This window comes from Pan troglodytes, chromosome 3 (genome assembly GCF_028858775.2).
Source record: "Pan troglodytes isolate AG18354 chromosome 3, NHGRI_mPanTro3-v2.0_pri, whole genome shotgun sequence".
Taxonomy (NCBI): Eukaryota; Metazoa; Chordata; class Mammalia; order Primates; family Hominidae; genus Pan; species Pan troglodytes.
The window spans coordinates 74,007,811-74,031,040 of NC_072401.2; the positions used below are offsets into that span (position 1 = coordinate 74,007,811).

Consider the following 23,230-nt stretch of genomic DNA (forward strand, 5'->3'; position numbering starts at 1 on the left):
CCTTGCAGTTTGATCTCAGACTGCTGTGCTAGCAATCAGCGAGACTCCATGGGCATAGGACCCTCCGAGCCAGGTGCGGGATATAATCTCCTGGTTCGCCATTTTTTAAGCCCGTCGGAAAAGCACAGTATTAGGGCGGGAGTGACCCGATTTTCCAGGTGCCGTCTGTCACCCCTTTCTTTGACTAGGAAAGGGAACTCCCTGCCCCCTTGCACTTCCCGAGTGAGGCAATGCCTCACCCTGCTTTGGCTCACGCACGGTGCGCTGCACCCACTGTCCTGCGCCCACTGTCTGGCACTCCCTAGTGAGATGAACCCAGTACCTCAGATGGAAATGCAGAAATCACCCATCTTCTGCGTCACTCATGCTGGGAGCTGTAGACCGGAGCTGTTCCTATTCGGCCATCTTGGCTGCTTCCCCTTTATAAAAATTATATGTCAAAAATTAAATACGTATATCTTGAGTGCCTCCTGTATATAATCCAAAGGTGAATGAGATACTATCTTTATTCTCTTTATAAAGACATCACTCTAATATAGGAAGTGGTCACTTTTGTTAACCACAGTCTGAACTTTTCCCCTAAGAAGCAAACACATGAACTATATGGATAGGTTTTTATTCACTGGAGAGGGCAGTGAAAGACTTGGCCTAGGATATATGAGATTTTTTTTTTTAGCACATCCTTATTTTCACTCCCTGCTTTTATCAAAAGTTGTTTTTACCTCTTGTCCTCTTTGTTAATTCTCAACAATATGGACAATTCTCAACACAACTAGATACTAGATGACTTGTTTTCAGGGAATAAGATTAAACTAACTCATTTTTCCACATTTTGATGCTGTCTATAAAATGATGGCCTTTATATTTTAGCTCCTTCATAGGAAATAAACTTGAATAGATCTTTACTTTTTTATTTTGAAAAAAAAAAATAAAGGCCTTACAGAACAACTGCAAAGATAGTACAGAGAACTCCTACACACACACTTGTCACCCAGCTTCCCCCACAGCTAACATCTCACATAACCATGGTACAATGATCAAAACTAAGAAATTAACCTCTGTATAATACCACTAACTAAATTATAGACCTTATCAGATTTCACCAGCTTCTTCACCCATATTTTTTTTTTCCTGCTTCAGGATCCAATCTAGCAATCTACATTGTACATCGTTTTCATGTCTCCTTAAACTTCCTTCCAATCTGTTCATCAGGGTTATGGACTGAATTGTGTTTCCTCACCTCCAATTCACACGTTGAAGTCTTATCCTCCAATGCCTCAGAATGTGACCTTAATTGCAGATAGGGTCTTTATACAGGTAATCAAGTTAAAATGAGGTCAATAGAGTGGTAATCTAATACTAATCCAATATGACTGGTATCCTCATAAAAAGGGAAATTTGTACAAAGACATAAAGGAAGATGATGTGAAGACGAGAGATGATGGCCATCTACAAGCCCAAGAGAGAGGCCAGGAACAGATCCTTCCCTCACAGTTCTCACAAGGAACGAGCCCTGCAGCCCCTTAATTTTGGGCTTCTGAACTCCAGAGCTGTGAGACAAGAAATTTCTGTCATTTAAGTCACTTGATTTGTGATAGTTGGTTATGGCAGCCCTAGCAAACAAATACACTCAGTTCTTCCTTGTCTTTCCTGACCTTGACACTTTCGAAGAGTGGTAGCTTGTAGAATGTCCCTGAATTTGGGTATGCCTGATATTGTCTCATGGCTAGACTAGGGTTATGGATTTGGGAGGAATATCAGAGGTGATGTGCCTTTCTTAGTGCCTCATATCCGGTGGCATGTAATATTGTTATGTCCCCATACTGGAATGTTATCCTTGACCCCTGGTTAAGATGATGTCTAGCAGATGTCTACTATTGCAAACTTACATTTTTTTTTATTTTTAGTCAACAAATATGTTAGGGGAGACACTTTGAGGCTATTAAAACATTCCATCTCTACCTAAACTTTTACCCACTAATTTAAACATTAATTTGTTGGTTACGTCTGCAGCAATTACTCCCATGTTTATTTATTTATTTATTTATTTATTCATTTATTTAAGAGACAGAGTCTCATTCTGTTGCCCAGGCTGGAGTGCAGTGGTGCCATCATAGCTCACTGCACCCTCCACTTCCTGGGCTCCTGCCTCAGCCTCCTGAGTAATGGGGATTACAGGAGCATGTCACTGTGCCTGGCTAATTTTTAATTTTTTTCTAGAGTCAAGGTCTTGCCACATTGCCCGGGCTGGTCTTGAATTTCCTGGGTCTCAAGCAATCTTCCCACTGCAGCTTCCCAAAGCACTGGCCAAAATTGTATATATTTATGGGGTACAACATGATATTTTGAAATATGCATACATTGTACAATGGGTAAATCAAGCTAAATCTATTCTCTTAAGCAATTTTCAAGTAAACAATATGTAATTATTAACAGTAGTTACCATAATATATAATACAATAGATCTCTTGAACTTGTTTCACCTGTCTAACTGACATTTTGTATCCTTTGAACAGTATCTCCATAATCCCTCTAACCCTCCCAACCCCCTAGCCGCTGGTAACCACTACTCTACTCACCTATGAAATCTACTTTTTTGGATTCCACATGTAAATGAGATCATATTGTATTTGTCTTTCTGGACCTGGCTTATTTCACTTCATATAATGTCTTCCAGGGTTATTCATGTTGTCACAAATGACAAGATTTTCTTCTTTTTAAAGACCACTTTTTCTCTTTTTAATAGCCTTAGATATAATTATAGATTATAGATCTAGGTTATATAATTATGTAGATACTGATATAATTCACATATCATACAAATTTACCATGTAAGGTGTACAGTTCAATGGTTTTTGGCTTATTACATTTTTTTTTAACTTGTGGTTATATATAACATTAAATTTGCTATTTTACCATTTTAAATGTACAATTCAGTGAGTGGGATTAATTACATTCACAAGATTGTATAACCATCACCATTTTCAAAAGTGTTTCATCACCCCAAACAGAAACTGATAAGTAATAACTCTGTAACAGATAAGCAATAACTCTCCATTCTTCTGTCCTCCCAGTTCCTGTAAATCTTTAATCTACTTCTGTCTCTGAATTTGCCTATTCTAGATATTTCATATAAGGAGAGTTATACAATATATATCCTGTTGTGCTGGCTTATTTTACCTAGAATAACGTTTTCAAGGTTCATTCATACTGTAGCACATATCAGAACTCCATTTCTTTTTAAGGCAGAATAATATTCCATTGTTTGGCTGTACCACTTTTTTTGTCTATTCATTCATCTTTTCATGGACACTTGAGTCGTTTCCACCTTTTGGCTGTTGTAAATAATGCCACAGTGTACACTGATGTACAGATATCTATTCAAGTCCCGTTTCCATTTTGTGTGTGTGTGTATGTATCCTAGGAGTGGAACTGCTGGGTCATATATTAATTCTCTGTTTAGCTTTTGGAGACACTGCCAAACTCTTTTCCATAGTGGCTGCACCATTTTACATTCCCACCAGCAATGTATGATGGTTCCAATTCTCCACACTCTTGCCAATACTTATTCCCTCCTACCCCTGCCATTTTGAAAACGATAGTCATTCTTAGTGGCATCTAAGTGGTATTGTCAGTGCTATGGTATCTCTTTGTGGTTTTGATTTGCATTTTTGTCTTGACTAATGATATTAAACATCTTTTCCTGTGCTTATTGGCCATTTGTCTATCTTCTTTGCAGAAATGTCTATTCAAGCTCTTGCCCATTTTTAAATTGCATTGCTTGTCTTTTTGTTATTGTCTTTTTGTTATTGAGCTGTAGAATATATTTATATAGTTTGGATATTAAAGCTTTATAAAATATATGATTTGTAAATATTCTCTCCCATTTTGTAGGTTTATTTTTCACTTTTTGATAATGTCCTTTGATGCAAAAAGATTTTAATTTTAATAAAGTCCAATTTATCTCTTTTTTTTTGCTCGTGCTTTTGATGTCACAAAAACCCATTGCCCATTTACCTCTATGTTTTGTTCTTGTTTTATGTTTTTAGTTAATTTTTGTATATGGTGTGAGGTAGGGGTCCAGCTTAATTCTTTTATATGTAGATATACAGTCATCCCAGGACAATTTGTTGAAGAGATTATTCTTTTCTTTTTGAATGGACTTGGCACCCTTGTCAAAAATCAGTTGACCATAAATGTGTGAGTTTATTTCTGAACTCTCAATTCTATTCCATTGGTTTATAGGTTTTTCCTTATATAGGTACCACACTGTTTTGATTACTATAGCTTTAATAATAAGTTTTGAAATCAAGAAGTGTGAGTTCTCCAACTTTGTACTTCTTTTTCTTTATCTACTTGGGACCCCTTGAAATTCCATATGAATTTTGAGGATCATTTCTGCAACAAAGGCTGTTGGAAATTTCATAGTAATTGCATTGAATCTGCTGATCACTTTTGGTAGTATTGACATCTGGATGATATTAAGTCTTCTTATCCATGAACACAAAGTGTTTTTCCACATACTTAGATCTTTTATGGTTTTTCTTCACACTCTTTAGGAGAATACTAATTTAGTCAAAACCACCCAGTTCCTACCAAAGTTACCAAGGATCACATTGGCAAGAAGTCTTAAATGTTGAATGATTACATTAAAATGCATTTCACTGCAATTCACAAAGCATTACTTTATTTTTATTTAAATTATAATAATCACTGATGAAGGAAAAACAAAATTATGACAATCAATATTTACTTGGGAAACCATTTTCATAGGTCACTGATGAAGGAACATGGTACACAGCTTCAGAGTGGCAAGGGACATAGGGACAAGCACACAAGATTGAAAGCGTAAAAGCATATTCTCATAAGGACCAAACAATCCTTATTGTTGGAGGACCAAATGGAATCATCATTAATGTATGTAGAATCAAAGTTCACGATCTGTAAGTCCTTTTTAAGATATGCATGATTCAGCTTATTTACAGTTCGAGCAAAGGCATATTTAGAAGCACAGCTATATGCTTCCAAACTGTACACTTTCTTGAAGTGCAGATCAAAAAATGGATTGTCCTGGAAGAGAATGAGAGACATGATTTAGTTGGTAGCCAAGAAAGTAGTTAGGTTTCCTGGATTCTCTCATATTCTCTTGGATATGTTTATTGATTGTAAAGTATCAGTATCAAACATATTTCTAAAATCTACAAATGGGCTTTCCAAAGCTACCTACTTCAAAGTAATTGCTTCTAAAAATCAACAATAAGAAAAGTTATTTTTGAAGCATCTATGTTTTTTCAATTATACAAATAAAATGTGCCTCAGACTGTGCGGTTATTAAGTCTTCTCAATGTAATGAATTGGAGAGGATGAGTAGGGAATAAATAAATAAAGCAGAGAATAAACTCACAGACTTATGGAAAACAGAAAAGGTTTCTCTCCCTTTTTAGTAGGAGGTTGGTTCCTTGTGCTATTTCAAGGTAGAAGGAAGAAATACATGATAGCTAGCCATTGGCATGCTACAGATCACCAATTTGCTGTCTTTGAAGTTTACAGCAAGGAATTACTTTTGAAGGTAATAGCAAGGACGATCGAATCATTCGACTGAAACTGACAAATTTACTAAAGACTGCCTCTAGGCTCTTACTATATCTGTAGCAGAAATGTTTCAAGAAAAAGTGGAAACCAAACCTGATCTAGGTCCTACATGTTAAAATAATAATTGTTACTGTTAATAGCAGTAACAATGATGCCTTGCATTTAAAAAGTTTACAAAATGCTTTCACATTCATTATCTGCCTAACTCCTAACTCTTCTTTAAGACAGATATTTCGCATTATTTATCATCATGTTCTTAGTACTTATGCATGATGACTACTAATTTCTCAACAAATGTGTGTTGAACTGACCTGAAGTAGTCCTAAGAAAGGAGATGTGGAGGCAAACATTGCCCTAAATAACAAATAGGCAGAGGACTCAACCAAACAGGAGTATTAATAATTCACCAGCATGTAGTAGGTAACATCATATACAGGCAACTTACATATTTGCAATTTGTTTTTTAAATAGGAAAATTCTTGCAGGAGGCAGGAAATAGAGGATGAATTTTAAAGTTAGACAACATTTTGATTGTTCCACGGGCAAAATGCTTATCTGATCTGACTCTCATTTTTCTCCTTATTTTAGATAGTGCTGCTGTGAAATTTACATGCGAATAATCATGTAAACGAGCGTGGAGCTTAATAAATGATAGTTCCTAAAGATTGTGATATTACCATTTAAAAAGTTAAAAACAAAACATAATCATGCTTTTACTTCTGCACAGCAAAAGAAATAATCAGCAGAGTAAACAGACAACCCGCAGAGTGGGAGAAAATCTTTGCAATGTATACATCCAAGAAAGGACTAATATCCAGAATCTACAAGGAACTCAAACAAATCATCAAGCAAAAAACAAACAATTTGATCAAAAAGTGGGCTAAGGACATGAATAGGCAATTCTTAAAAGAAGATATACAAATGGCCAACAAACATGAAAAAATGATCAATATCACTAATGATCAGAGAAATGCAAATAAAAACCACTATGCAATACCACCTTACTCCTGCAAGAATGATCATAATCAAAAAATCAAAAAATAGTAGATGTTGGCATGGATGTGGTGAAAAGGGAACAGTTTTACACTGCTGGTGGGAATGTAAACTAGCACAACCACTATGGAAAAGAAGGGGGAGATTCCTTAAAGAACTAAAAGTAGAACTACCATTTGATCCAACAATCCAACTCCTGGGTTTCTACCCAGATGGAAAGAAGTCGTTATATTAAAAAGATACTTATACATGCATGTTTATAGTAGCACAATTTGCAATTGCAAAAATATGGAACCAGCCCAAATGCCCATCAACCAACAAGTGGATAAAGAAATAATAATATATATAACATATATTATGATTTATATAATATATATATCATGGAATACTACTCAGCCATAAAAAGGAATGAAATAATGTCATTTACAGCAACCTGGATGGAATTGGAGACCATTATTCTAAGAGAAGTAACTCAGGAATGGAAAACCAAACATCATATATTCTCACTCATAAGTGGGAGTTAAGTTATGCGTATGCAAAAGCATAAGAATGACACAATGGACTTTGGGGACTCAAGGAAAGGGTAGGATGAGCAGTGAGGGATAAAAGACTACACATTGGGTACAGTTACACTGCTTGGGTGATAGGTGCATCAAAATCTCAGAAATCACCACTAAATAACTTACTCATGTAACCAGACACCACCTGCTTCTCAAAAACCTATTGAAATAAAAAGATATAAATAAAATAAAAATTAAAAAACCATAATCATACTTAAAAAAACAATGTATAAAGGTGGCGTGCTTTTTAAGCGCAGCACTTTTACAGTCACATTCACAATTTTTTTTTTTCTGGCGCTCATAACTACAGCTTGAAAGACAGTTCTGCCAAGAATCTCCATAAAGGGAAAGCACATCCATTGCATCACCAGATACCAATCATGCTCCTTAGGGAGTTTTCTGTTGCAAACATTTGCTCCTCATCAGGTAGAAAATACCCCTCATGCCTTTGAGATAATTGCAAAAGAGTAATATTTTCCTTTAGCGTAATAATTGGAGCCTGAGTATGCATGCACATAGGATACAAATCTGCCTGTCTCCTTCTCTCTCTCTTTTGATAGAATGCTAGAACTAAAAGGGATCTCAGGAATCATTTATTGATATGTTTTTAGCTGGGATAACACAGTAGTTTCCAGAGATATGAAGTCCGGGTCACACATTTAGTTATTGGCAGAGCCAGGACAAAACCCAAGATCTCAATCAGCACAAGCTCAATTTTTGCTACATCATCCTGTCTCCTGTTGCACCAGTCTCCAAATCCCCAGTCATTTTGATTTCTGCTTTATAAATTGACTTCAATTTCAATTCCATTCCAGTTTAAAGTTGACAACTTTTTGGCTCAAAATTGCTCTCTATAAAACTGTATCATTGGTATTGATATGTAAATGCAATACATGTAATAATGTAAATTATTACATTTATTGTAAATTAAATGCAATCATGTAAATGTAAAAAATGTAATAAATGCTGACCCCCAAGGATTTGATTTCAAAAAAGAGAAGTAGAAATTCCCAGAACAGTCAGGGTATTTTTACTTCATCTATAGAAAATAAATCTTGCAAGAACTACTTTTTAGATATTATGGTTTTTCTTCTGGCAATTGAATATTTTAGGTCTTAAAGTGATGAGAAAACCAGAAATACTCAACCTATATTTTGTATCTTGTTCACTGTGAAAGATAATAATCTTCAAATTGGAAAGGGAAAAGGGAAGAATCAACAATGTTGGGATGGAATTAAAGGCCATGAAAAGTGAGGAAAAAATAGAGCACAGTTAGTTGATTTGAAATGAATCTAAATTGACAGTCCTGGTGAATATAATCCTGGGCATTGAGCAAACTTGTAAATATCAATGATAACATCGGTAATATTTGAGAGCTGGAGAAAAAAGACAAGAAAAATGGGTCAAAGATTGGTGGGGATAGTTAATTTGTGGGGCTAGTTCCTGAAACTACAGATTAGTGAACTTGACCTTCACTTCTGATCAAATTAAATGCAGTATTATAGAAATTGGACAAGTACAGAAAAATATAAAACAGAAAATAATAATTAAAAAATTTGTAATCTTATCACAGAGGTAACTTAAAGTACTGGTTTGTTTTACATATACACGTATATACATATATACATATACTGACATATTTTTTGTAAAAACATTAAGATTCATATTTCAATAACATGACTAAATATGCAAAATTGATGTAATATTTTAGAAAAGTTTTATATTTAGCTGATTTTTAGAAAACTTGTTAAGTGGCTGAACAATTGTGTTCTGAGATATTCTTTTGGAAGCATATTTTATAATGGCCGTATAATATTCTATCACATAAATAGGTAATAATATATTTAACCATTTCCTAAGCAGCAAACATTTAGGTAGAACATATTGTCAAAAAGGTGTTACATGAATATTTAGGAAACGCAGCAATGAAATCGAGCATTCTTTTGCCAAGAAGTCATGTCAAACACACCAACTTTTTTAAAAAGGTTTTTAAGTTGAAAAGTCCAGGTAATAGCAGATAGTATATGTTGATTTTAGTAAATGACAAATTTTAGATATTCAGATTAGATGAATAATTAAGGCAGAGATAAGTGCTTTTGGCTAATTCTCTACTGTATCCTCAGAGCCTAGTGGGGCCTGGTATACAATAAATTCTCAATAAATGAATGAAGGAATGAATGAATATATGAATTTGTAGAGGCTTTCAACAACCAATCCAAAGAAGGCAAATTAATAGATTTCTGGGTAAAGTCTAGCTCTACCACTTAATAGCTATGTCACCTTGGGCAAGTCAATCTCTTTAAGTCTCATTTTCTTCATCTGTAAAATGGAATAATAGAATCTAATTCAAGAGATTTTATGGTGATTATGTAAAAATATACATGAAAGGAGCTTAGCTTGGTTTCTGGCACCTCATAAGAGTTTACTGAATATTGTTGGTAGCAAGTAACAGCACTACTAGCAGCAGTAATGGTAACCACCAATGATCTAGAGGTACATACTTGGCCCTGCCTGCCTCATCAATTTTATTACTGACTTGGATGAAGTCCTAAATGTTGTGCTCATTAAATCTGAATCATACTATAGTGATATTAAAAAATAATGATATTAGAAGATGTTAAAGGTTGGAACAACAGGCCAAATGAAGACTATGGCATTTATTAAGATTAAGAATAAATGAACTTAGAGTTCTAATTCATTCAACAATAACACTACAAAGACTTATTGAGTGCCTATCACCTATCAGGCTATGATAAAGGATGAAAACCATGGTCATAATTTTTAAGGAGCTTTCTGTCTAGAGGGAATTCAGAGTAACCCAACAATTGCAGTTTGTAGGATTATGGTTATAATACATTTCCACCCATGCCATAATGAGTGTATGAGGGCAGAGAGTCAATAGGACTTTACTCAATGGGAAATCTGGGTAACAGTTAAAGGTAATTGGGCATTTGAAGCCTCAGGAGCCAGTACTTAAGCATTGTGGAGGTAGAAAGTTCAAGGGGGAAGGGTTCTCCATCAACAGCAGAGTTCAAAAACAGACCGTGAAAATCACTTGTCAGGGGTCAAGTGGGGAGATTGTAGTATCTACTCTTTCTCCACTTTCAACTCTAAGATTATTGGATTTCCATCCTTCTAGAGGATAAAGTGGGCTTGCTGATGGTAAAATTTGAAGATGAGGGAAGAAATCCCCTAAATTTATAGAGGAAATTGTGGTGGGGAGAAAGTGATGGTAGAAGCATCATATATTTGGAAAAACGGCATTTAAATTTTCAGGATTGACTGGTAGATTGTGTTTAACCTGTTAAATGGCCCTTGGGAAAGGTGCTTCTACATTTAATAGACAAAATTCCACTTGAAACTCCTAAAAACAGAATCAAAAAACCAGTACATCATCCCAGTAGATTAAACTATGCCACTTACGAACAATATAATGTCATCTTAACACTTAGTACATGCCAAGAATATATGAAGCAGGATATTGAACATAAAGATCTCCAGCATATTGATTCCACATCTCCTTGTAAAATGTAACACTTACAGTATCTGCTTCTTTTCCATCAATCATCTGCAGATCGTTCAAAGACCACTTTTTTGTTACTTCATATTTTTCATCTAAACCTATTCTGTAGTGTTTCACCATGATTATTTTTACTTCTTCCTTTTTGGTCACTGTAGGACAGAAAAATACTTAGTTTACATAAATTCTTAGAAGCTAATAAATTATTCAAGTCATACTTTTTGGTATTTATGTATCCCCTTTTAATAAAATGACCTTGAACCCACATTATAGCTGCGCCTCAATTGTGAGTCCTGATGTATCTGAATCTTCACAGTGTGCCCCCAAATTTGCTCAACGTATTAACTTTATTTTTGCTACAGTTGTGGTTACATACTGCCACAGTAATGTCTGTTAAATAGAACATTGAGCTATGTGCTTTGAGCTCTGAGCATTGTGGTAGAAAATAGGGTTCATCTTGGGGCAGGAAATAAGAGGCTTAGCCTTAGCATACAGTCAGTGCCAAGTGTTTATCAGAACAGGTTGGAATTTCAATTTATGACAATATAAGAAAGTGAGGTCATGGAAGTAAACAGTACTGCTTTACAGCAACACGGTGTTGAAGAGTAAGTGACCAAGCAAATACTGCAGTAACTGTGGACACTTGCCTTTAAATTCACTCTGAGACTTACAATGTAGAAATGCTTGCATCACAGCTATTGCTAACCCGCTTGGTATTGCTCGAGATTGTAATCCTCTCAAGTGTGTTTCTCAAATTCTAGTATTCAAAATGTGCTAATTGCACAAAAGCTTTTAGTACTATACTTTGAAAGATATGGGAAAACTTTTGCTTATTTTGTGGGAACAAAATGAGGGAAATGCTTTTTTTGTCTTAAAATCATTTGGTCTTACATACACACATCAGAAGAATCAATATTTGAGCACAGAGCTCTTAAGTTGAAAATTATCAATGAGTTATTATAATAAAGGAGTATTTACTGAGTATTTGCTACTTGCATGATAGAACTGTAATAGATGCCGCAGGGGATACAAGTAAAAGACATGGTCCCTGCCCTCTAAAAATTTATGGTTTCACTGGGGAGACAAGGCTAACACACATGTCACATACAATAACATATTATAAAGAGGTGGCAGGTGGGGATCGAATGCCTAAGATTTCCCTTCAAGATGAGTAATGTTACTTAGAGAGTTGCAAGCTGGTTCTGTCTTCTAAGAGTGACTCTGGAATTTTTTCTCGGGGTGGGGAAGACTCTCCCTTGGTTCTGGAAAGCATCACTTTGACATGCTCTCCTAGCGCTGTAGACATAAAACAATATATCACAGTATAATCATAGTGAAAGATAAGTAATGTGGAGCAGACTACATGTTCAATAGGAGTTCTGAGAAGGGAAAGGATCGGAGTAGTTAAGGCAGGAATTACAAATGAAATAGAATTTGAGATGGGGCTTAAATTTTGAAAAGACAGGGGTCATACTGCAGACATTTCTAGGTGAAGGGCAGCATGTGGAAATGCATCAGCAATAGAAGTTAATGTCACCAGGTAGAATCAAAGAAAGTGGACTGCATGGGTTGGTTGATGTTAAGACATGTGGGCAGTAGGATTCACTAGGTACAGAAGGTTGTGAAAATGTTTTGAAAGACTCTGGATTTGAAATGCAACAGAAACCACTTTGGACCTGTGTCTGAATTCTCTTTTCTGGATGGAGTGATGTGAGGCTGACCTATTATAGTAAGGGCTCTAGAATTGGGTCTAGCAAAGGGAGCATCCATTGCCTGATGGTGCCAGTGATACTGAAATCAAGACAGCCAGTTGAGCTGAGAGTTGATGACAGAGCTCAGTCCTCGGGAGAAGGGAGTGGGAGCAGTCTGACAAATCTCAGAAGAAGGCACTGTGTCGGGTGTTCAGCAAAAGCTCTTATAGCAATACCTGTTCGTTGAGTCTCCCTCCTTTGGTAGCAAAAGACTAATAAAATGGTACTCTATTAAAGTAGAATTTTTCTGGCAGCAGTTATGTACAGGATACATGGAAGAAGAAATGAAAGAGGAACTGGAGGACCCTGGAAAATGCAATGCAGCTTAATGAGTTCTGGAACTGGACATTCTGGAGTTAAATCATGACACCACCTCTTAACAGTGTGGTCTAAGTAAATGATTGAATCTCTAGAGAGATTAAACCTCACTTTTCTTATGTTGTAAAATAGACATCAGAATGATACAAATTCATAGGGTGTAAAGACTAAAGTAGACAAAATATATAAAGAACTTAGGATAGTGCCTGGTTTACAGTAACTGTTAAAAATGTTTTGTTTTGTTTTGTTTGTTTTAAGAGGCTGTTGTAGTAACCTGGGCATGGGATGTGGGTCATGGATAAAGAAGTGGAAAATCCAAGTAAGATTTTAAATAGCACTGGATGGAAACAACACTGGATGAAAACCAAACACTGAATACAAACCCAAATAGGAAAGTAGAGAGGGTGAGTTGGTTGGGTGGAAAAATGAGTTTTGTTTTTGACACACAGTTGAAGTAGCCACAAATTATCTCAAAAGAGAATGAGATGGAAGTTTTGTAGTTTAGGAATGGAGATACTTGGGTTTTTTTGTGTGGAAAGTTTTCCAAGGCCAGTTTTTTGTTGTTGTCTTTTGTTTGTTTGTTTGTTTGTTTTTCATTTTGAAAGAGGGTCTCACTCTGTTACCCAAGCTGGAGTACAGTGGCATGATCATGGCTCACTGCAGCCTCAACCTCCTGGGCTCAAGCATACTTCCACCTCAGCCTCCTGAGTAGCTGGGACTACAGGAATGCACCACTATGCCTGGCTAATTTTTTTTATCTTTTTTGTAGAGATGGGTCTCACTGTATTACCCAGTGATAGTGATAGTGGTCTCAAACTCCTGGCCTCAAGCCATGCTCCTGCCTCGACCTCTCAAAATGTTGGGATTATAGGTGACAGTCACCATGCCTGGCCCCCAAACCACATTTGTAGAGAAAAGAGCAGAGGAAAGAGGTGAGAGAAAGTGAGAAGAAAAATAGATGCCAGGAAAGACGTCTGAGAAGGGGTCTGAGAGACAGGCCCGGCTGTGTAATGCTATGGGAATCAAGAGGATGGTGAAGTTTAAAGGTTTGGAGACAATCCCGTGAAGTCCCTTTATTAGGTAAGGCAGAGTTCAGCCCTAGCACTGAATCTGACTTGGAAGATCGTGAATTTCCTCCATGAGGGCAGTTTCTCTAGAATGCTGAGGGCAGAAGACAACTTGCAGAGGACTCCTTCATGCACTAACACTATTTGAGTGCACATTGTGTGCCAGCCTCAAGGTTAGGTAGGATTTACAAAGGTAATAGGAAGGAAGACTAAAGGCTATGATGGAGATCACATATTCCAGGAGTTTGGAAGAGGAGGGATTATACGTTTTGGAGGCAGAGGGAGTGACTAAGGCACATCTTCTGGAGAGGACCTCAAGCAGAAGATCTTAACTTGGGGTCAATGAGCTAGTTTAGAGTCTGTGATCCCTCTGACAGTGTACCAAAGTTGGTGGGCTTCTGCCCACCTATCCTTCTCTAGCACTAAAAAGTTTCCATCTCCACTGGTGTAGATGTTAGTCTTGGGAAGACGAAAGGATTAAAAGTGAAGCTGTTAGGCAGAGGTGGTGAAGTGGAGGCACACTTGAATCTGTCATGCTTACTAAGGACAAGATCTTGGAGACATTTTCCTCCACCAGGAGGCAGTTGTATGCCCAGAAAGAAGCTGTACCCCAGAACCAAAGGACTATGTTCTTGCTCCAGCTAGCTGTCTCACGTGGTGCTTAGGGGGTGGGAGAGAATGGGGTTGGGGAGGTATGAAAAATGTAATTTTCATGGAGCAAATTCCACTGCCTCATCTACATGTTAAGAAAAACATGTTATGGTCATTTGTAGGCCACGCATTCATCTCATTAAATTGATACATATTTGAGTGCCCTTTTTGTACCAAGCACTGTGTTAGGAATTGAAAACATTAAATCTCATAAGGCATCATTCCTGCTGTCACTGAGATTGTAGGGAGTGGGGTCTTCAGAAAGAAAACCTGTGCTCACAGTTCTGCAAATAAGAAATAGACAAAGTAATTGAGGAACGTGGAGGAAGGATGTCTTCATCCAAGCGGGGGTCTGGGAGAGCTTCCTGAGAGAGGTAACCTGAGTTGTAAATGGCAGTAGAAGTTAGCAGAATGAAGATGGGTAAAGGTAGTTCTAGAAAAGCATTCACACAAAGACATGAAATACTTGACACTTCTAAGTCATTAAAAGCATCTGGTATTGCTGGCATGAGGTGTGAGGGTGGACAGGTGGCAGGGAACAAGTTAGGCAAGACTAGTTCCTGAGGGGTCTAGAATACCAGGCTGAGAAGATCAAAGGTTATTCTGAAAGCCATGCATTTCTCTGTATAAGAGAGAGAAGTTGTCACTGAAGGACTTAAAGTGAACGGACAGACTGAGCTTTTAAGGTTCAGAAACTTATTTTGTGATCTTCCGTAAAGGATAGGTTGGAGGTGGGGAATGGAGAGAAGAGACGTGAAGAAGGTGAGTCCTACAAGTCATCACATTTTCTTACATTAATGGTCACTGTCCCATTAACACCAAACTAAGAAAGTAAAAGAGAATTCTTTAAAAGTTAACCTTTTGACAAAACAGCTTCCTTTATAGCTAAGGAGTCTCCAAGAATTGTCTTTAGCCACAAGCCAAAGAAGTCTACTTAGCCTGGAGTCAACCCAATCCCTAATTTCCACACTTGAGCTTTGCTGCCAGCTAAAATTAAATGGCCGTATCCACATTAATGCAGTGGCAAAGTGGAAACCTATCACATTGTCTTAAAACAGAAATGTGTTTATATAATCAAAATGTTAGAGAGTTGTTTTCAGTAACAGCAGAGTTTCCATTATCAAACTATGATTTAGTGAGTATATCTATAGACTCAGGGAATTTCAGAGTTAATCTGTTCCAGTTTTAATTTTAGTCAGCATTTTCAGAATTATAATTTGAACTTCATGCCAATCATTTATTTTCACTTTAAATTTTAAAATAAACTTTGTCATTAATAAATGCCTCTATTACCATGGTAAAATAGTCACTATTATTCATGAGGCTAAATGGAAGAAACATTGCCCGATTGATCCAATATAATTTGGCAGAATAGAAGAAAACAGTAGCTCACAAGTAAGTTGCACAGAATGCTTTAAAGAAACAACTCTTCTTTTACATCCTATTGTTATACAATTGTTTTCATCATTTAAGTTAAATAATGGAGATAAATTACTATGAGATATTAAAGAAAAGCAGCATCAGTGAAATGTTACAACATATATGGTGCTGTCTTGGGTCACTGAGAAGACTACCATTACTTTCATCAAAAGAGTAATTTTCTTTTTTTCTTTTCTTTTCTTTTTTTTTTTTTTTTTGAGATGGAGTTTCGCTCTTGTCGCCCAGGCTGGAGTGCAACAGCACAATCTCGACTCACTGCAACCTCCGCCTCCTGGGTTCAAGCTATTCTCCTGCCTCAGCCTCCTGAGTAGCTGGGATTACAGGCGCCTACCACCACGCCCAGCTAATTTTTGTATTTTTAGTAGAGACAGAGTTTCACCATGTTGGCCAGGCTCGTCTCAAACTCCTGACCTCAGGTGATCTGGATGCTCACCTCGGCCTCCCAAAGTGCTGGGATTAGAAGTGTGAGCCACCATGCCTGGTCAAAAGAGTAATTTTCAAATAATATTTTTCTTTAGAAATATTTTTTAAAATCAAATTTTGGGCTACACTGAGTGTCTTTAAAATGAAAAAGATTGGTTATAAGCAAGTAAGGACATGAGTTGCTGATGTTTTTACAGAATGGGAGATAGAATGAAAGAGAAGGAAAGTGATTTTGTGGGAATAGAAGCACCAAGAGAGAAGGGACATCCAATGAGGCATATGCAAGGTTTGGCTTTATGAGCTCCGATCTAGCATTTCTCAGTGTCCCTACTAAAAGTAATATTGCATAGTAATTTGGCACAAGTGGACCTGGATTTAAAGCCTCCATTAGTCACTTATCAGCTGATTATCTTGGGCAAGTTATTTAGCTACTGTATGCTTCAATTTCATCATGCCTAGATGTGGCAAATAAGATAAAATATGTGAAGGACTTACCATAGCGCCGGGCAAATGTGTTAAGAAAAGCATCTACTCTTACTGATTAGAAGCAATACGGTAAAGTCGAAAAAAACTTGGGTTTTAGAATTAGATTTATGACCTGTGGGCCTTGGACTAGGTACTTAACTTCTTGTGACCTATGGTTTCCTCATCTGTAAAACAGGAATTTTACCTATCACATAAGCTGGTTGTGAAGATTAAAAGGAATAAAGCATATAAATGGTACTAAATGGACTTGTGCCTGGCACTCAGCAGGCATGCCTTACGGCTATCCCTTTTATTGCATCATCAATAATGCCATGCTAATAATGAAAAATTTTAAATACTTCCCCCCTTCAAAGCTCTGAAATCAAGCTCCTATTCATTCTACAAATGATGCAAATGGCTTGGAGTTTAGAACTGGCAGATCATCTTGATTTCCACATTTAGATCTCCAAGGTAATAGATTAGCCACTGGGAAAATCTGTCTCGTAAGTTACTGACTGATGATGGTGATGTGGGTTGTTCATTTTAGAGATAATGATAATATCCCCACTCTAAAATCCTAGCTACCGGCCCTTTTAGAACTAAATGCTAAGTCACAATAAACGCAAGGTAACAAGAGGACTCAAATGGGAGCTTCATCATTTCCATATTGTAACCTTCACCTACAATTACCCTGATTTGGAGAGTCAGAATATTTTATTTAAATTCCTGCATAGGGCTGGGTGTGGTGGCTCATGCTTGTAATCCCAGCACTTTGGGAGGCTGAGGCAGTATGGTTTGATGCCAGGAGTTCGAGACCAGCCTGGGCAATATAGCGAGACCCCATCTCTACAAAAAACACTAATAAATTAGCCAGGCATAGTGGCGCATGACTGTAGTCCCAGCTACTCAGGAGGCTGAGGTGGGAGAATCACCTGAGCCCCAGAGGTTGAGGCTGCAGTGAGCCAAGATCAGGCCACTGCACTCCAGCCTGGGTGTCAAAGTGAGACCTTGCCTCAAAAAATAAAATTAAATTAAATTTAAATAAATTCCTCCATAGAGACATTTAGTGATATTCCACAAATGCATTTTGTGTTTGTGTGTGTGTGTGTGTGTGTGTGTGTGTGAGAGAGAGAGAGAGAGAGACTTGAAACAAATATAGAGTCTTGAACAAAAATAATAAAGTGTTTTTTTCTAACTTTAGAAGACAAAGAGCAAGAATTTTAAAGTATAAAATCTACTTTAATATTCAAGGTCTGTTCCCCATTTGACAATTGTGATTGTAATTAATTGTTACAATCAGTAACAATTAGTAAGTTTTGTGAATTTTATGATATATGTATTTTATTTTTTAATAAAATGTATCTCTTGGAAATCAATCCTATATTTCTTCTTTTCATTATTTTTTAACATAGAGAATAATAAACACCATCAAATTAGAATTTCTTCAAGTGTGTTCTCTTTTTGAGCACAAGATTTCTGTGTTGTCGCGGAACCAAATCTATTCATATTTATTAAAGGAAGTATTATAGGTCATAAAAGGGAAGATATTAAATTATTACGTAGCAAAACAACCTTGACAGGAGAATCCTTGAACCCAGGAGGCGGAGATTGCAGTGAGCCGAAATCGTGACACTGCACTCCAGCCTGGGTGACAGAGCAAGACTCCGTCTCAAACAAACAAACAAACAAACAAACAAAAAACAGCCTTGAGTAAAACTGCAACTTGAAAAATGAAAAAGAATATACACATAAACTATGTTTGGCTCTATAATCAGAACATATGCATAGCTGTTTGGATGTATTTTGGCCTGCATAATTGTTATTCTACTACTGCTAATAACATCTTTAATTATATGAAAATTTTTTAAAACATTAGTCCATGTTTAATTCTTCAAAACACTATGTATTAGGATAGTTTGTTCTCAATTCACAGCTGAAAAATTAAACTAACCTCTTCCAGACAATACTATTATCTCCTGAAATGACAACTTAAAGAAAGAAATTCTTTAGATTGTGCTCTCTGTTGTTAAGATACTGGGAATTCACAAATGTAGCAGCAGTGGTCCCAAATGAAGTCTTTAAAATTGTTTTTAGCAACCTCCTTTTCTCATTAACTCATTCTTATTTAACAATCTTATTGTTAACATTCTTATTGTAAATGATTATTAGATTCTTTGATTCACAGAGAAGTTCTGGTATGGCTTAAAAAAACAATATGTATAGAGAATTCATGCATATTATTTTTATAATTCTAGCAAATGCCATTTATTTTCAGATTAATATCTATGAATGGAAGATGTTTTTCTAGAAGTACGAGAATACTGAAAAATAATCAACATCTGAATATACATATAATTTTAAATTAACATAATATACAATATATCAATTTTTTATTTTATATTAAATATACACACATATGTTTACTATTTTGTTTTTACTATAAATATGTATTTATAGTATATACATATATACACATATACACATATATTTCAGCATATTTTTAATGATAAATTATTTTTTCTGTATATCTGAAAATTATAACCTTAATTTAATTCTATTTATTTAGAATACAGTGTATCACATTTGGTTTTATCCTAGTAAGAATTTAACAGGGGAGCACTGTGGGTAGATATAAGTGTTTTTATTTCTGTTTCAGAGATGTCACCACTGAGGCCAAAGAGCCTACTTATCTTGCCCCAGATTTCACAGCTGGTGGGTGGCAAAGCAGCACCAGGTTTCACACCAAGTTTGCCTGATTCCAAGTGTGTGAAGGTCTGTTCCACTATGCCCTGTTACTTTCCATGCAGTTTTGGCTAATGCTTTAATATGCTATGTCAAGTCCTTCAGCATTTCTTTAATTCATGTGCACTCTCACAATTGCACATGTGACTTATTCCTTTCTAGTGCCAGCACATAATAGAGCTCCTCCCTGCTTCATAAGAAGATGCTACTTTTAACTTCCAGTGATAATGTTCTAGGTAGGGGACGCTAGTTCCAGGGAGAAACGACCATGCAAACCCTAAGGTGGGAGTGGGCTGTGGTCCCAGGAAATCCTCCATGTACATCCTAGCAAACCAGAAAGGGAAATTGAGTTTTTGACATCTAATTTTGACATCAACCAGGTAAATATCAAGATTTAACAGTAAGTCATAATCCTTTGGCTGCAAGACCCCTGCAAAAGAGAGACTCTGGTCATATAAAGAGAAAGCTTAACCATATTTAAACATATTTTCATTAATTGAAAAAATACATGATGGAATTTGACTACACTGGACTCGCAAGTCTCACAAATTTAGAAGCGCTAGATTGTAGGGAATAAAGAGGAAATCATAATGTGACTCTACTCCCTGAAGGTGGCCATCGTTCAAAGTATGGAGTTTCATATCTCAACAATTACGATGTGATCTCTTTGATTCATTACCAATGGAAATTGTCTGAGTCAAGCTTGGTGAAAGCCAAGACTATTCAAGCAACACGCTGACTTATTTTAAATTACTGTTCCAGCAAAATGTATTTTTAATTGCCATAAAAAGGTGTTACATTTGGAGAAAGTGCTCTCAAATTGATGATGTGATATAGAAGAGAGTCGTGAAAAGTTAGTGAACTGACATGGCTTATAAAGTTAACTTGTATCTAGAATAGCACAATATTGTCTTCTCTTCCTCATCTCTGAGATCTTGTTTTTTCCTTGTTTCTTACATGACAGAATTATTGAATTCTTTCCAAACATTTAAATCTAGGAGACTTTTCTTTCATGTCAGGTAGAACGAGTCTAGTTAATTACATAATTTGGAGGGAGAAACTAAGATATATTTGGTAAGTTAGATATATAAATTATTGTGATTATTTAATTTTTCATGTTTTTCTTTAAAAATATGTGTATACTAATGTTACCAATGAGAAATCAGCTTTATAAAGTGGAAATTACAACAAATACAAAATTATTACATTTTAATGTTGGAATAAGCATCTTCTCTAATATATTCAGTACAAATATTTTAAGATACAGTGATTTGATGGCTAGGATACAATATAGTTTCTTACTTATATTGTTTTTAATTGACTTTTTAAAATACTTAATTTCCTTCTTTTTCCTGGGCCAATTAATTTTTTTATGTCGCTAGAATACCCTCTATACTTTGTAGTTATATAGCAAAATATGCTAAAGTGTCAGATAAATATTTCTAATGTTATTATTGGGTAAATATTACTATATTTATTAGAAATGACAGAATTCTAAAAATTCTTGGCATGTTCTTTAAAGACATTCTATTTCCCTTACAGCACTCCCTCCTGACAACTTTGAAAGGCCTTCTAAGTCAATTACCAGAAAGGGAATTATAAGAAGTTGTTTTCTGAAAATAGGTGTGTTCCTTAGATAGGCAAGTCCACAATGAACACAAAGTTTCTAAGCTCTTTTCTCCTAAACGCCTGAAAAGTATTAAAAGGCATGGACCAAGAAAAGGGAATACTGTATATTCGGTTCAATAATGGCATGAGCACTCCTGTCTAAATTCAGCACAGAAATCACAGGTTAGGCAAATCATAATTAAGTGCAAAAGCCTGTTCCTAGCTTTGGACAATTTTTATAAATTTTGGAAACATGAGGGTAAAAATCTTTATTTTAGTTAAACAGTTTGGAGGACATCCTGTTATCCTTAAAGTTCCATTTTCATGAACTAGTTTCACCATTAAGGTATTGTTTTTGTGAGCACACTTCCTATAAGAGAAAGAAGTTTTAAAATATAATTTCTGTCTTCAAATAAACCACAAGAAGTCTAAAGCCCTCAGAAGAAAATCTAAGGCTTTGTTTTTTTCCTAGGATGAAAAGGGAGAATGCCAGTGTTCCAGACGAGTTGCAAATGGTGCTGTACAACTCAATTCTCCAATGTATTTAAAAGTATACAGAGAGCTCTCTGTTGCATTTTTAAAAATGAGTTCTTGCACAATAAAATTGCATGCCATGCAAATGAATTAAACAAACGATTGGAGACAAAATAATCAAATCAGGAGAAGGACACACCAGTTTCATTTCTCCACAATTAACCAAAGTATTCTAATACAATGTTTTTTTCTTTCATTTTTAACACTCTAAAAAATTCTGTAGAACCCAAATTCTTAAACCTGGCATAGTTAAGTTCTTATCAGAAGAAGGTACACGTGCTATATAGGAAAATAAATACAAAAAAAAAATTCCCTCTATCATCCAAGCATCTTTGGGTGACTTGCTTTTTGAAATGATAACAGAAGGAACAGATTACCTGACACACAGAGGTAATACCTGTCCTGGACGGAGAACTCTATTTCAATAAACTCGTACAGATTCTGCGAGAGTGGCTTAAACAGTTTCTTCTCCAAGTCCTCCTTTACCAGTGATGACATTTCCTCCAGTTCCACTTGGCCTGATGTCTTGGCTCAAGCTCACTCTTTCCTCTCCTTTTGCTCCCTAGATTTCTCGTTTGGGTTTGCAGCTCCTTGGTGAGTCCTGCCCACCTCTCAGCCCTCCCTCTCTTAACTTCTCATTCCTAGCCAGAGCCCAGATTCCCGAGAGCACTCAGCGCGGTCAGACCCCTCACTGCGGTATCTGCCCAGTGGCAGCAGCGGCGGCGGCAGCCAAAATACAGCAGCCTCACTAGCCCCACCGTCAGTCTTCCGCGACCAGCCTCAAGCAGGCTGCTCTCTGGAGCTCCTCTGTGGCTTGCTGGTAGGGAAACATATTTACGACCACCGACTGATACTCATAGATCTACTTGTGGAGTCCCCTGGCTATTCCAGTCTTGGTAGCCTCTTCCCCTTTCACAACACTATGCAAAGACCACGATTTCAGCTTGATGCCATTATATAAATCAGCTGTCTGGCTCTATTGATTGGGATCATCTTCCATTAAGAACTTTTCTATCATCGGCAAGAGAAAAGACATTTGTGCTTGCTCCTAACACTTCCAACAAGTCTCTTTCCCTCCCTTCCTTGGCCTCCTGATCTTTGCTTCCATGACAGTCTGCACCAATTCCTGGGTCTAAATTATTTTTAAAATGGAAATTTTTAATGGGCTCAATTTAATACTATTTATGCCTCCACTCACAAAAATGTATTAGCCACCTACTAGGGTAAAGCATAGAAATTAGGAGGGTGAATTTCTTAGCCTCAAGGAACTTCTAATCTAATGGAGATTAGTACACCAAAGAGTTATCATAAATATGTAAGAGTGATAAAGGCACAAAGGAGAAGGAAACACGGAATAGAAAAGGCATTTATACCTGAAAGGTATTGGAGAAAGTGCTATGAGAGAAGATCTGGAGCTTGAAGAATGAGAGAAAAGTAGAGAGGTGGAAGAGAAGCACATGCCAGTCCAGGGAGCCAAAAAAGCATGAGGGCTGTGCTGTGGTATGAATGGGCCCCCTCCAAAACTCAGGTGTTGTCAATGTGATAGTATTGAGAGGTGGGGCCCTT

At 36.5% G+C, this 23,230-nt stretch overlaps 1 protein-coding gene across 1 annotated transcript; it reads right to left on the reverse strand.

Moving 5' to 3' along the window:
* Nucleotides 1-4,665: 4,665 nt before the first annotated feature.
* Nucleotides 4,666-22,494, reverse strand: EXOC1L (exocyst complex component 1 like). The gene is made up of 3 exons (XM_001137382.6): nt 22,042-22,494; nt 10,687-10,817; nt 4,666-5,070 (listed from the first exon to the last, which is right to left on the reverse strand). The coding sequence occupies exons 1-3, from the start codon at nt 22,160-22,162 to the stop codon at nt 4,804-4,806; spliced, it is 519 nt and encodes a 172-aa protein (XP_001137382.1). The 5' UTR covers nt 22,163-22,494; the 3' UTR covers nt 4,666-4,803.
* Nucleotides 22,495-23,230: the final 736 nt, after the last annotated feature.

Coding starts and splice junctions, on each gene's coding strand:
- EXOC1L (XM_001137382.6), bottom strand. CDS start 22,162: ATGTCATCACTGGTAAAGGAGGACTTGGAGAAGAAACTGTTTAAGCCA. Junction 10,818..22,041: donor GTATTACCTCTGTGTGTCAG/GTAATCTGTTCC, acceptor TCTGTCCTACAG/TGACCAAAAAGGAAGAAGTA. Junction 5,071..10,686: donor ATGGAAAAGAAGCAGATACT/GTAAGTGTTACA, acceptor ATTCTCTTCCAG/GACAATCCATTTTTTGATCT.